Source organism: Salvia hispanica, chromosome 3, assembly GCF_023119035.1.
Source record: "Salvia hispanica cultivar TCC Black 2014 chromosome 3, UniMelb_Shisp_WGS_1.0, whole genome shotgun sequence".
Lineage (NCBI taxonomy): Eukaryota > Viridiplantae > Streptophyta > Magnoliopsida > Lamiales > Lamiaceae > Salvia > Salvia hispanica.
In genome coordinates, this window is record NC_062967.1 from 21,351,381 (window position 1) to 21,363,930 (window position 12,550).

General features: G+C 37.6%; 1 protein-coding gene across 1 annotated transcript; it reads right to left on the minus strand.

The window, feature by feature from the left end:
• Positions 1-1,216: 1,216 nt before the first annotated feature.
• LOC125213832 (DNA polymerase I B, chloroplastic/mitochondrial-like) lies at positions 1,217-8,835 on the minus strand. Its single transcript, XM_048114583.1, has 13 exons — positions 8,473-8,835; positions 7,377-7,761; positions 6,788-7,258; positions 6,480-6,671; positions 5,659-6,332; positions 5,112-5,565; positions 4,029-4,124; positions 3,787-3,879; positions 3,001-3,195; positions 2,404-2,496; positions 2,112-2,324; positions 1,906-1,995; positions 1,217-1,618 (listed from the first exon to the last, which is right to left on the minus strand). Exons 1-13 carry the CDS (start codon positions 8,592-8,594, stop codon positions 1,457-1,459), a joined length of 3,240 nt encoding a protein of 1,079 aa, XP_047970540.1. The 5' UTR covers positions 8,595-8,835; the 3' UTR covers positions 1,217-1,456.
• Between the last annotated feature and the right edge of the window lie 3,715 nt (positions 8,836-12,550).

The following is a 12,550-nucleotide window of genomic DNA, read 5'->3' on the forward strand; positions in this document are numbered from 1 at the left end:
GGTAAAGTAAGAGAGAGGTAGAGAGAAAAAAGTAAATAAAGTATTATTAGTGGAGAATGTGTCACACTTCATTAAAGAAAAAAGAGTTTCAAAATTAGAAAGTGCATATTCTTGTGAGACGAATTAAAAATGAAAGAGTGCATATTCTTGTGGGACGAAAGGAAAATTATATTAATACATAAAGGAGTCTGTTGTATTGTTTAAAACATGGGTACTTTCAGTGTTCAAACGCTAGGAGTTTTTTTTTTTTTTAATTCAAGTCTTTTATTTTTAAGATAAGAGGTAGGTTAGTGTCAGGCGTCAACATCACTTTCTTTGTTGGATTAGTTCAATCAAAAGCAATTTCATTAAATTTGAAGTAATTAATATATACACTATAGTCCAACCAACAATTGTAACCTCCCTGTGATTCATCACTATCAAAAATTAACGCAGTGCAAAATTTACAACCTATTGGTGCCAAAATGTGAAGATCTTGTACTTATTCTCTTTTATTTTGTTTTATTGGAGTTAGGGCTATTCTGGATTAATTCGATTTCATTGTGATTCACTCTAGATTTAGGGGAAAACTAAGCACACGGATAAATACTCCATCTGTCCTATTAGAAATGAAACGTTTTTCTTTTTGTATTGTCCCATTAAAAATGAAACGTTTCTATAAATAGAAAGACAACTCTCTCTACTAATTCCACCTTTTTACTTTACTCTCTCTTTATTAACTCACAAAACAACACTACATAAAATCTCGTGCCGAATACCAAATGTTTCATATTTAATGGGACGGAGGGAGTATTTAATACTTTTATTCCTAATGTACTTTTATACGAGAGACTTTTTTTAAACACAACATTTAATAAAATGATGTATAGAGAGTCCAAATAGAAGAGTGAAGATCCCAAAATAACAAAATATAACTCTTATTATAGAACAGATAGAGTAATAATTAACATTTTTTCCCACTCATTTTACTCATGTTTTTATAGTCAAACATTTTTTCGCCACATTAGTATATTCCATATGGAACATAATAATTATGCCACACCAGCCACAGCTTAATGCCTTAATCTAATTTAAAGGTGAAACGATCTAGGTCTTAAAATCGAAATCAAGAAGAATCTCTTTATGGTATGCAAAATTAAGATTTGGAATAATTGACAAACAACAGTCCCTTAAACGCTGTAAAATAGTACTGTAGATATGGAGACAAGCAAATAGATGGAATTGAAACCTAGAACATGGAATTCTGCATTAAGAAGGTTAGTAGTGTGAACCCAGAAAGAAAAAAAAAAAAAAAAAAAAAAAAAAAAAAAAAAAAACAAGAAGCCAAATTATATACAGAATTATATCCCTACTAGATTACAGAAAGGATCATACTGGCACCATATTTTATAGGTGACCAAGAACCAAGAACAAGAGAAAATTTTGAGCCGGAAATCGTACCAATGCATGCCGTCATCTACTTGGCAGCATACCAACTCTGAGCACATTTGGCATCAACAGACAAACCAACTCTAAGAATGTTTTTCCCATCAAAAGGATTTGACATACAATCTACAACAATAGCCTTGGCCTCCTCAGAAGATTCAGTCGGCCCTTCTAGGATTACTTCGTCATGAACCTGCCCAACGGAACAATGGGGCATTTACTATTTCAGAATTAGCCAAAATTCATAATTCATTGTATGAAGATGAATGGATATCATAAGTCCCTTGATAAGTTCTACAATCTGAGATAACTTGTTGAATTCATCATATACAATTGCAAGGGCTACAATTGTGAATTCCTAGAGATGAAATAAAATTAATCAGGTATACTATCAGTCCTAAATAGTAAAATTTTCCTAAGAGAACTAAATTGTTTTCTTTATTCTTGTGTCTTTTATTTTGCCTTCATTAATAATCTTACCTGTAACAGAAGTCTCCATCCTAGCTCCTTCAAACGTTTGTTTCTTGATATTTGCAACATGGCACACATTGCGACATCTGCAGCACTTCCCTGCAGCGTATTTCAAGGTGTTATGTGTTAGATGCCAACACGGCCCAAGAATTTGGGTAGCCAAGCATAGCCCTAAACCTCAAACCGTATTTAGAAGGGCACTGGGAAACATGGACCTGCACAGGGGTATTGATAGCAGCACGTTCAATGTGAGCTTTATGTGCTGAGCTGGCATTCTTTAAAGACGGGAAGTGGCGGGCCCGCCCTAGCAAGGTATTAACGCAGTGATAGTTATGTGCTTGTTTCTTGCGTAGTGTCTGCCAGTGTAGCACTTCTTGTCTATCACTGTACCAGAGATTAACTGTTTCCTGAGCTTCCTCACGAGAAACCTGATGGCACAGATATAGTGTTCAAACATGGAACGAAACTTTTCAAAGAAGTGAAAGCTCTCGAGAAACTATTTATTACCTTCCAGTCCCGAGCAAGTCCAACAGTTGTTTTTCCATATGCAATGGAAAAGTTAAGCATCTTCGCTTTCCTTCTTTCCGAACCAAAAGCATCCTGAAATATCATCCAAAAGATCCAATTACTAAAGGTAGCCCTTATTACAAAGCCCTAAGTTAGACACGAGCAACAGACCATATTCAGTAAGAAAGCTATATACATGACTATATTGCTAACTTTGCTATCTCAACCATCTAACTTGACGCTTGACAGAAATAGGCTGACCTTAGCAAGATATGAATTGACCTACCATTTCCAAGCTGACAGAAAAGTCTATAACCAATATAGTACTTAGTCAATGGCTGTGATATGCATTAGATTTATTCCTATTTTTAAATGATTCGAAGAGCTTATGTTTTCCCACACCAAAAATCTGGATACCAAGGAATGCAATGGCAAATGGCAATGAACTACATGTTGATATAGTTGCTGTTATCTTAAACGAAGAAAGTGCCCCAAAGAGTGTGTAGAGTGGTTAATGACCTTGTCGTGGCCTTTAAAATTTCTGTTTATCTATCCATCATAAAAAAGTGTGCCAAAGAGAAAACTCTAAGTGCAAACCTTTAGCAACGGGACTGGAGGCTTATCTTCACCAGGCTGAGGATGCCACTCAAGAAGCACATCCTTATTCTCAACAGCTTTACGAATGTGTGGATACATGTTCATTGCAGTCCTCGAGTGGAAGTCTCCACCAGCTTTAAAAGCTTCAAGCATGCTCTTACAGTTGGCCAGATGAGCTAGAATCCTAAGCTCTAACTGATTGTCCGAAACAGAAAAATACATAGAAATATTAAGTATTTTTCCCCTTATCAATGCTAGTTACCTTGGAACTGAGACCAAATATTTAAAGACAGGGTCTTTTCTGAACACACTTTAACTATTTATAACTTTATAAGAAATCCTAATCATTTGAACTCTTAGGGTGAGTTTACTTTGACTGATGGGTTTTTATTTGTAAAACATAAGATTGAGTATTTGAAGGATAAGATGGTCAGACAGGTTCAAAATTAATCAATCCGTGAAAGTAAACAGTTATTAGCTTAGATTATGTTTATCAATCTATCATATCACTCAAAGTAAACACCCCCATAGAATGGAGTAATTGAATAACAAGACAGTCAAAGAAGTTCAAAATTAATCAATCCATCAAAGTAAATGATAGATTAGATTGTGCTATATTTATCTATTCATCTTATCATCAGAGTAACACCCATTATATACATATTATTATAGTTTCAGAGTTATATATGGTTGAACTATATGCATATAATATGTTGGGTTTATATCTTCTGAAAAACTAATAACTCCAAACAAAAGACTATATATCAAGAGACCTTGAGTGATTACCTGTCCGTAATCAGCAACTATTAGAGAGTTTCCAGGTGCTGCTATAAATGCCTGACGGATCTTGTAACGATCCTTCTCCAACGCGGGTTGGTTCTGGATTTTAGAAGGTAAAGATTACAAAACTCAGCAAAAACTTCAGGAAAGGAAAACATGACTGGTGCTTCTGGTTGATGAGTGGATTTTCAAGTATATATACAAATGCCACTTAATATCCAAAGCTTCAGTAAAAAAATTGTACAAACCTGCAGATTAGGTCGCCGAGCAGACAGTCGGCCAGTTTCTGTGTTGATATTTAAAGAACAGTGGATTCTCCCATCCTTTCCTGAAATGTGATTTCCCTGAGATGGAAAATAAAAAGTAGAGTTAGGAACATAAGAAATTTCCTATTACTGTCCTAGCAAACACTCATCAAATAACCAAAAGATAAGTGATGATGACTCAACTATCCAAGGTAAGCAGCAAAGACAACATTAGCCACACTAAGGCGCATGATGAAGATGGATCTATTATAAGAGCTTTATAGTTTTTCTTGTGTCCGTAAAAAATTATTCATAGAAAATCAATATATAGTTCAGCAAACATCATAACTAAGTAACTACCTGATGCAGTAGATGAAACATCATATAAAGGCATTTCAGAATCATTACAAAATTTGCACATTCTAAACAGAATCCCGGTGGATTTACACAAAACTTATGACAGGTTAATGGAGATATCCCTCAAATCTTCTGTAGGAAATTTAGGATAAAATTCCCTTATCCTTTCAGAAAGAGGCGTCTTAAAAACTTAAACTTATGTTTTGCAGCCACTATAACCAAAAACCCAACCCTAGAAAATCCCGATAAAACAGAAAAAGAAACAAACGTGAAAATTCTTACTGACGTAGTCAGCAAACTAACCAGGTAACATGGTAAGTCTAGAAGAAGATAACCTGTTTATTTTATTGTGACATCATAAAAGTATCGAGAGAAACGTTTGGATATGACTTGAGAAGCAATAATTATCAATGCAGCAAATGAGAACCAAAAAAATGTATAGAGAAGCATCTCCAACTAACTAAAAAAATCCACATGTAAAACAATATTTCGATGGGGTAGGGTTGGCAAAACTAACTTACAACAGCATATATAGAATATAATTCTTTAAACCTTTTAAAGAGACGTATCTTAAAACGCTCAAAAGCTCATATTTGTGCACCCACTGCAGCCAAAATTCAATCAGAAAAAAGGCCCAAAAGAAGTAGGTAAAATAACTAAAGAGCACATGTCAAACACAAAATACATTTATAATGTAATCAGCAATATAATCAATCATGTGAAGAAAACCTGCAATGGGAGAATAAAGTTGGATATCAAAGAATCAATTGAGCAAACTTCACATAGAGCAGCTATTGCATGACAAGCTTCAATTCCCGCCTGTCCGCCACCAAATGCAGAGTAAGCAGTTCCATAAGCAGATATATCTCTGTCTACACTTTGGGGCGCTCCATTGTCCATCGAGGAGATTTGGTTCTCTTCTTCGGGAAGTTCTTCTTCATCCTCTTCATCCAAGAAATCAAAGTCTGCAGAGACCTTGCCAGCAAGAGTCTTCAAAGCATCCCCACTAACAGAAGGCCACCCACTTGGAGTGAACTTATCAGCTACCATGTTCACACCTTCAGGCTTACTCAATACGATTTTACGAAATTTTGTGGCTTTCTTTTTGCCCTCTTCAATTATATTATCCACGTTGGGAACTTTAAATTCTTTCTTCACTGGAAGGAATTCATTTGGATCCTTTCTGCAAATAAAATAAGAATAAGTGTATGCTCATTATTATTGGCTTTCAACAACAAAGGTATCAATTTAGATTCTTTCAAAGGAATGGTAGTACCTGTTCTGCATACCACCAAAGAATAACTGACGCAACTGTGCATCACTTCCCACATTCATGTCTTTTGCATCAGGGCAAAGTTTAGAGGCCCACTTGCGAAATCTATCAGCAGCTATCTGCTGCTCTACTTTAGCAACCTTCTCAATTTCAGCAAGATAAGAACGATCGACCAGCATTCCCTCTCTCTCCATTTTAACAAGGAGCTCCCCAAACGGACGTAAATATTTACAGTAGTTGTCAAACATTGACCCTTGGTATTGTCCATCAACAGACCAAGGAGTTTTCAACAATTTCTTCTCCAGGCTTTCATACAGGCTCAATGTGCTTATCGAATCCAGAGCAGAATAACAAATCCATAATTTTCTCTCATCTCGTTGTAACTCTTCAACAGGAGGAATGACAATTATTTTACCCTCAGATCCATCTTTCTTAAGTTTTTTCCGACCAAAAATATTCTTCATTGACACCTTCCCAAGAACTTTTTCTCCAGGGCCTTTCTTAGCATCAGACATGACAACTGGATCTCTTGTGAGTGCTTCCAAAGAGTACCCTCCTTCAGTTCTTCGAGAGGAGTTCCACAATCGAGCCATGTGCATTGTATCAGCATAGAAACCAGAAAGTTTAAGCCCATAATTCTCTATTATATGACTATCAAAGCTGTAGTTGTGCCACACCTGCAAAAAGTAAGGGGGAGTTGGATTATATTTATAAATTCAAATCTCCTTATACCAGGCTGAAGGGTGCCCTAATAGGATAAAATTATTGCAGAGGAACAATGGAACATTGATAACGAATAATGAAACAACAAAACAATGAAATACTTTTTTAATGGACGGATCTTCAAAAAATGGTGCAAATTCTTTGATAAGACCCTCGCCACCTCCATCAAGGACATCTACCCAAATACAGGACTTTCCATTACCAAAATCAGCTTCTGGGCCAGAGTATATACTGAAACATATCACTTCACCATGATCTACGGGTGTTTCTTCTTTAACATCAATATTTGCTACCTACAGTAATAAAAATCAAAGAGAAAGGTGAGCACTAAGCAGTGGCTAGAATTTTCCCAAAAATGGTATAAAAAGCACATATTTAGATTTTGAATTTACAATAAAGCTATACATGCCTCTGTATCACATGCGTGAACAAGATCCTTGTATTGAGTAGTGAGTAGATGGACTACTTCCCTAGCTGCATGTATGCTATCAACAACAAGAACCTTTTCATAGACTTGGCTAAGTCTCTCATGAAGTTCTGAGTACTCAGGATGAGTAATTTTCTCACTGAAAGGTTCACCAACGTCATCATTTGGAACAACTTCATTATCAGTAGAAGCAGTTTCTTTAATATTGAATACTTCATCCTTGTCAGGTTTGGGACCTTTAACTCTCTTATTTCCCAAGGAACTTGGATGAGCCTCTATTGTCATTACATGGCCCTCCGAAACTATCTTTTTGTCATGATTTGGGTAAGAAACTACACGAGATCCAACATGACCTAGAGATATCTGGTTATGGGAAATATGATGCACATGTTGCCTGCCATTTCCAGTATATTGTGTCTCCTTCCTGCTTAATGCTCTCCCTTCTCCTTCATACTGCAAAACAAACAATTTTCCCGTGATCAGAAAAGCTCTGAAAATGGCATTCAACAATGTGAAAGCTTTCAATGAAAGAAGTGACTTCAATGCTTTGCCCGTGTTAAGAATAACGTACTATTGTTTTTCTCCTATTATCTCCTGCATTTGTTTTAAGCTTTGCAGATGTGTTGTTCCCATGAGCAAATAGTCTCTTGTTCTTCCTACATTCTTCGGTAGCTTTACCCCAGTCTTCAATGGTATGTCCCCAGTCGTTGGCAGCTTGTGCAGTATTTAATACTTCCAAAATTCCTTGACCGTCTTCCTCTATTGCTTCCGCCCCTCTATATAAAGAGGAATTTTTCCACCTATATGCAAAATCACTCCTATCTTGATAATGCATTTGATTATCGTTGTGCTGAAACGTGCTGTAGCTCGACTTTTGGTTTAATTCGAGCACATCAGCACTGATAGCTCCATTAGGGATCCCCCTCTGAGAACTTTGGCTTGCTTTATCTTCCAGCCTGCAAAACGTGATGTCTGAGTCTATATTCAAGCACAGCATGGCAAGTTTTCTTTTAGTTGGAGGACTGGGGCTTGTACCCTACTCTCTCACGCTTACATACATGAGGAAAACTATTGAGCTACAATGCTCGTGGTAGCATAATGAAATGACATACTCCCCAACTAGCATTGCTCATAAAAATGGTGTCGACTGTCAAAGCCCAATGAGAGTTACTGAACCAAGAGAAAATGGAACAAAAGCTCGAGGAAACTTGAATCTATCTTAAGCTGCCTCTAAAAAACAATTTCCATGGTAAACCCTAAACGACTTAAAATAAAAATTAGCAAAAAAAAAAAAGAAGTGTTAAAAATTCTGGAAAACAGTGAATTAAATGTGTTCGCCCCTCAAACAACCTCGGATGGCCAAAATCCATTGTGCATCAGCACTCTATGTTCGATTTCTCAGGCCCGTTAGCAAGTCGTGTGCAAATTTATAAGACATTTCAAGATAAAAGGCTTTTCCCCAGTAAAAAACGTATCAAAAAATCTCAATCCACTAACAATACACATCTACCTAGTCTCACAAACAGCAAATAAATAAGAGTCTGACACACCAAATTTCTACATTTTGAAACAACATACACAAATTTCAACAGTTCATGAAAAGAAAGCATCGAAAATCAAAAGAAACGGTTGTTTAGAGAGTCAACAATGAAGAAAAGGAGGCGAACCTGCAGAAAACTCTGGTGGAAGAAGAAACGGAGTAGAAGTGAACGCAAGAGCGGCAAAACCAGAAATAGGGCGGGCAAAGGGAAGAGGGGCGGAAGGGGGCGGTGGGCGCAGAGAAGCCCATTTTAGGTATAGCTCTGCCTAGCTTGTTGCTAGCTCTGTGAGTGACAATGCCTCGAAAAGCTGCCGTCTTGATAACTTTGAAGAAAAAATAAAAAGAAAAAAAATGAGGGGTTAATTGGCGGCTGTAAATAAGAGGGTTTTACAGGGGTTTATCGGTTCCTTGTCTGGGAGTGGAAATGGCGGAAGGAGGAAGCAGAAGAGCACATGCGTTTTTAGAAAGAGAAAGTGGCGTGCGAGGATGAACTCTTCTCAACGCCAAATCGCCAAATGTGGAGAACTTGTTTATTGCAATTGTCACACTGAAGTATCGAAAATTTCAAAATTTTCCTACACTTTTAGAGCATCCGCAATGGTGCTTAGGCCAGCCATTCTCTCCCTTGCCACGTCAGCAATACTAAAAAATCCACCTGCCACATCAGATTTAGGCAAGCCATAGGCTAGCCATAGGCCAGCCCGCAATAAAAATAATTCAAAATATACTACATTTACGGAATTAAAATTACGATTAAAATACGGAATTAAATTTACGAGACATATATGGGAAAGTTCATTAATTTTATTTAAATAAAAAAAAGTACATTAACTAAAAATCATAAAAATAACATAATAAAAAAAAATCCGGGCTTCCACACACGAGCCACCTTGAATCATTATAGTTTGCCGCTAGCCGAACGGGGCCATCGCTAGATGTTGCTCTTGTACGAGAAATTTAGAGATAGAGAAAATCGCGTTTATATAGTTTTTCAAAAATTAAAAAGAAGAATTAAAAAAAAAAAATTTAAAAGAATTAAAAAAAAATTAAAAAAAGAATTAAAAAAAAAAACAAAATTCGGCGCGGCCGATCGGGCCGCCACAATGGCGGCCAGTGCCGATCGGCTAGCGCATCGGCACGCTGCCGAGCGATCGGCCAGGCCACGCCGATCGGCTCACCGATTGCGCTGGCCGACTCCGATGGTTCGGCCGATCGGCCAGCGGCGACGAATCGGCTAGCCGGTCGCTAGCCGACCATTGCGGATGCTCTTATGTTTAGATTTTACTCCTTTATAGCATCCGGGATTAAGCACTAGAACTAGCCAAAAACACATCTTTCCATGTTATTAGGACTAACCATGTACTGCCATATCACTAGGACATCTCACTGCATAATATTGGACTAGCACTAGTACATCCAACAAACAAAATCACAAATTCACATAAATACGAAATTAAAATTTCGACACGAATACGGGAAAAGTGCAACCATTTTATATAAATTTTAAAAAAAACATACATAAGTAAAAAAAATTGAAAAATCGCTAGTACGTACGCTAATCCATCAAGAGCCTACAATAGCGGACTAGCGCACGTACTAGCGCCATATGCGACGTACGACATGTCGTCCGTCGCACTAGTACATCAACCGCTAGTCGGTTGCAATAGTGGATTAGCGGGCGGACTAGCGGCTAGTCCGCGCGCTAGTCCACTATTGTGGAAACCCTTAGAGTATCCACAATAGAGTGGCACAACCATGATTCCACCCGAGGCACGGCCACAAAAACTCTTTCATAGCCATAAAACATATCCAGCCCAATAGTGATCTCACCACAGCCACAAATCACATTATTTTATCAATTGTTGGTATATTTTAATTTGAATGGAATAAAATTAATTGGACAAAAATAAATAGAATAGAATGAAATAAATAATATGATTTGGGAATAGATTATTTATAAATAAAGATTTTTAAAATAAATAAATAATAAAAAAATTGAGAGGCCTCCCTCGACCCCACCGCCCCGTCCTCGCTGCGAACGCGGCTCGTGCATTTCCTCCCTACCCCGTCGCAACTGCCCGTGTCCACAACAATCGGCGGCGCCAGGGCTCCCTATTGTGGACAATCTTAAATGTTACTCACTCTGTCCATTATAATTTGTCACCATTTGACTCGGCACGAATTATAAGAAACATAATAGAAAGTGGGTTGAAAAAGTTAGTGGAATATGGACCTATTTTTATATATTAGTTATAATAAAATGTAAGTGAAAAATGAGTTAGTGGAATGTAAGATTCACTACCAAAATTAGTAAAAGTGAAAGGTGAAAAATTTTTGGGGACGAACAAAATAAAAATAAGTGACAGATTTTTAAGGACGGAAGGAATAATATTTTTTTTAATTTAGTTACATCATACTCTCTCCATCCCACAAGAATATACACTCTTTTCTTTTTAGTATGCTGATGCACTATTTATTAGAACTAAAAATACCTGCAAGTATACAAGATAGATCTAGTATAGCTAAAGGTCAATACCGGGTTGCCGAACACGGGAAATAATATCACTGACTGGCTACCTTCTACTAAGCTTCTTCTATTATTTGGAGAAACGATAAGTTTTGGAAAACTTTTGAAAACAAGAAAACAGAAAGCAGTAAATAGCTAATTGCAACTAATATTAGAGAAAAAATATATGAGATAAGAGAATTTCAGGGATGCACGTTCACTGTTATGGTTATACAAATTCCACCTACAATACCCTAGCACAGTTTATACTTCGATAGAACAAGTCACAATAGTTATGCTCATGCGGTACAAGCGTATATTACTAACACTAGGGTTGTCAATCCTAGATTCGTAACTCCTAAAAGCTCCTAAGACCCTTGAAAAGTTTTCACTCTCAATTAACAGTGCCGTTTTAAGGGAAGCTAATTGTAGTGTCTATTAAGTGGATCTAACTCGCCAACCTCCTCTCACGATTATGTAGCAAGTTATATTAAATTTGCATCGGATGTGTCACTCAAACATGCAGTATTACGGAACAACTTAAGGAAGAAACGAAGTAGAAACAAAATGGATATTAAATAGAAAAAAGAATTGTATAACCAAAGTCGTTACTAACAAATCCCTAGAATCCTATGAATTTAGTTACACATGATAGAATAATCTAAAAACATAGTATGAAGGGAAAACAAAGTAAATATAAGAACTAAAGCGATAAAACCCCAAGGTAGAATCCTTGTAGCCTTGATCTTCACTTGAATCCGTCTTCAACCTCTTGCACAACGAAGAACTCTTAGATATTATGCTCTAGAATTGTGAGGCAAAAAGCGGGAAAAGTAAAGTATGTGTGTGTGTCTAATGAAGAGGTTTGATGGGGTATATATTGTGAATGGGTCGAATCCTATTGGTAGAAGGAAAAAGGTGGCTAATTTTGGTAAAATCTGGATAGAGAATAGGTCAACTCATGCACCGCTTTTTCGCGGCGGACCGCTGCACCTTGGTCAGCGGTCGCTGTGCGCTGTTGATACGCTCGGATTTTGCACGGTTTTAAGGCCATTATTTGGTTCGTTTTTAATGTCAAAGTCACTCTACACGTCCATTATTTGCATATTTTGTCTATTTTCGTATTTTGACGTGTTTTGTGAGAAATGTGCATAATTGAGCCGAAAAAGGGAGCCAAAACGCCAAGTTTGGAAATCTGGAGTCAGACGGCGACCGGCGACCGCCGCGGATGTGTGCGGCGACCACCGGCGCCCGGCGGGCAGATCAATGCAGCGGTCCGCCTCGGAAAAATGTGCTTGGAAGAGAAGTCTCGTCCGGCGACCGCCGGAAGTCGTGCGGCGGTCCGCCGCCGAGGGAACAGACTCTCTGGACTCCAACGCGGCAACCGCCGGCCAAGGTGCGGCGGACCACCGGAGAAAGGCGGCGAATTCGAGAAGCCCTAGATTTGCGCCCAGATTTAGATCTTTTCCTTCTACAACAAGGAATGGTTTTCCCCTATAAATAAGACCTCAAGCTTCATCAAAAGGAGAGAACTTCTACTTGCAAAATACTTCATAGAGATCAAGACCTAGAGTACTTTATTGGTGCAAGGAGTTGGAGAAGGATTTCAAGAACATCAAGAACGACAAGGATTCAACCTACGGGTTTTATTTGCTTTAGTTTTATGTTCAAATTGTCTTCCCTTCAATCTATGTTTTTA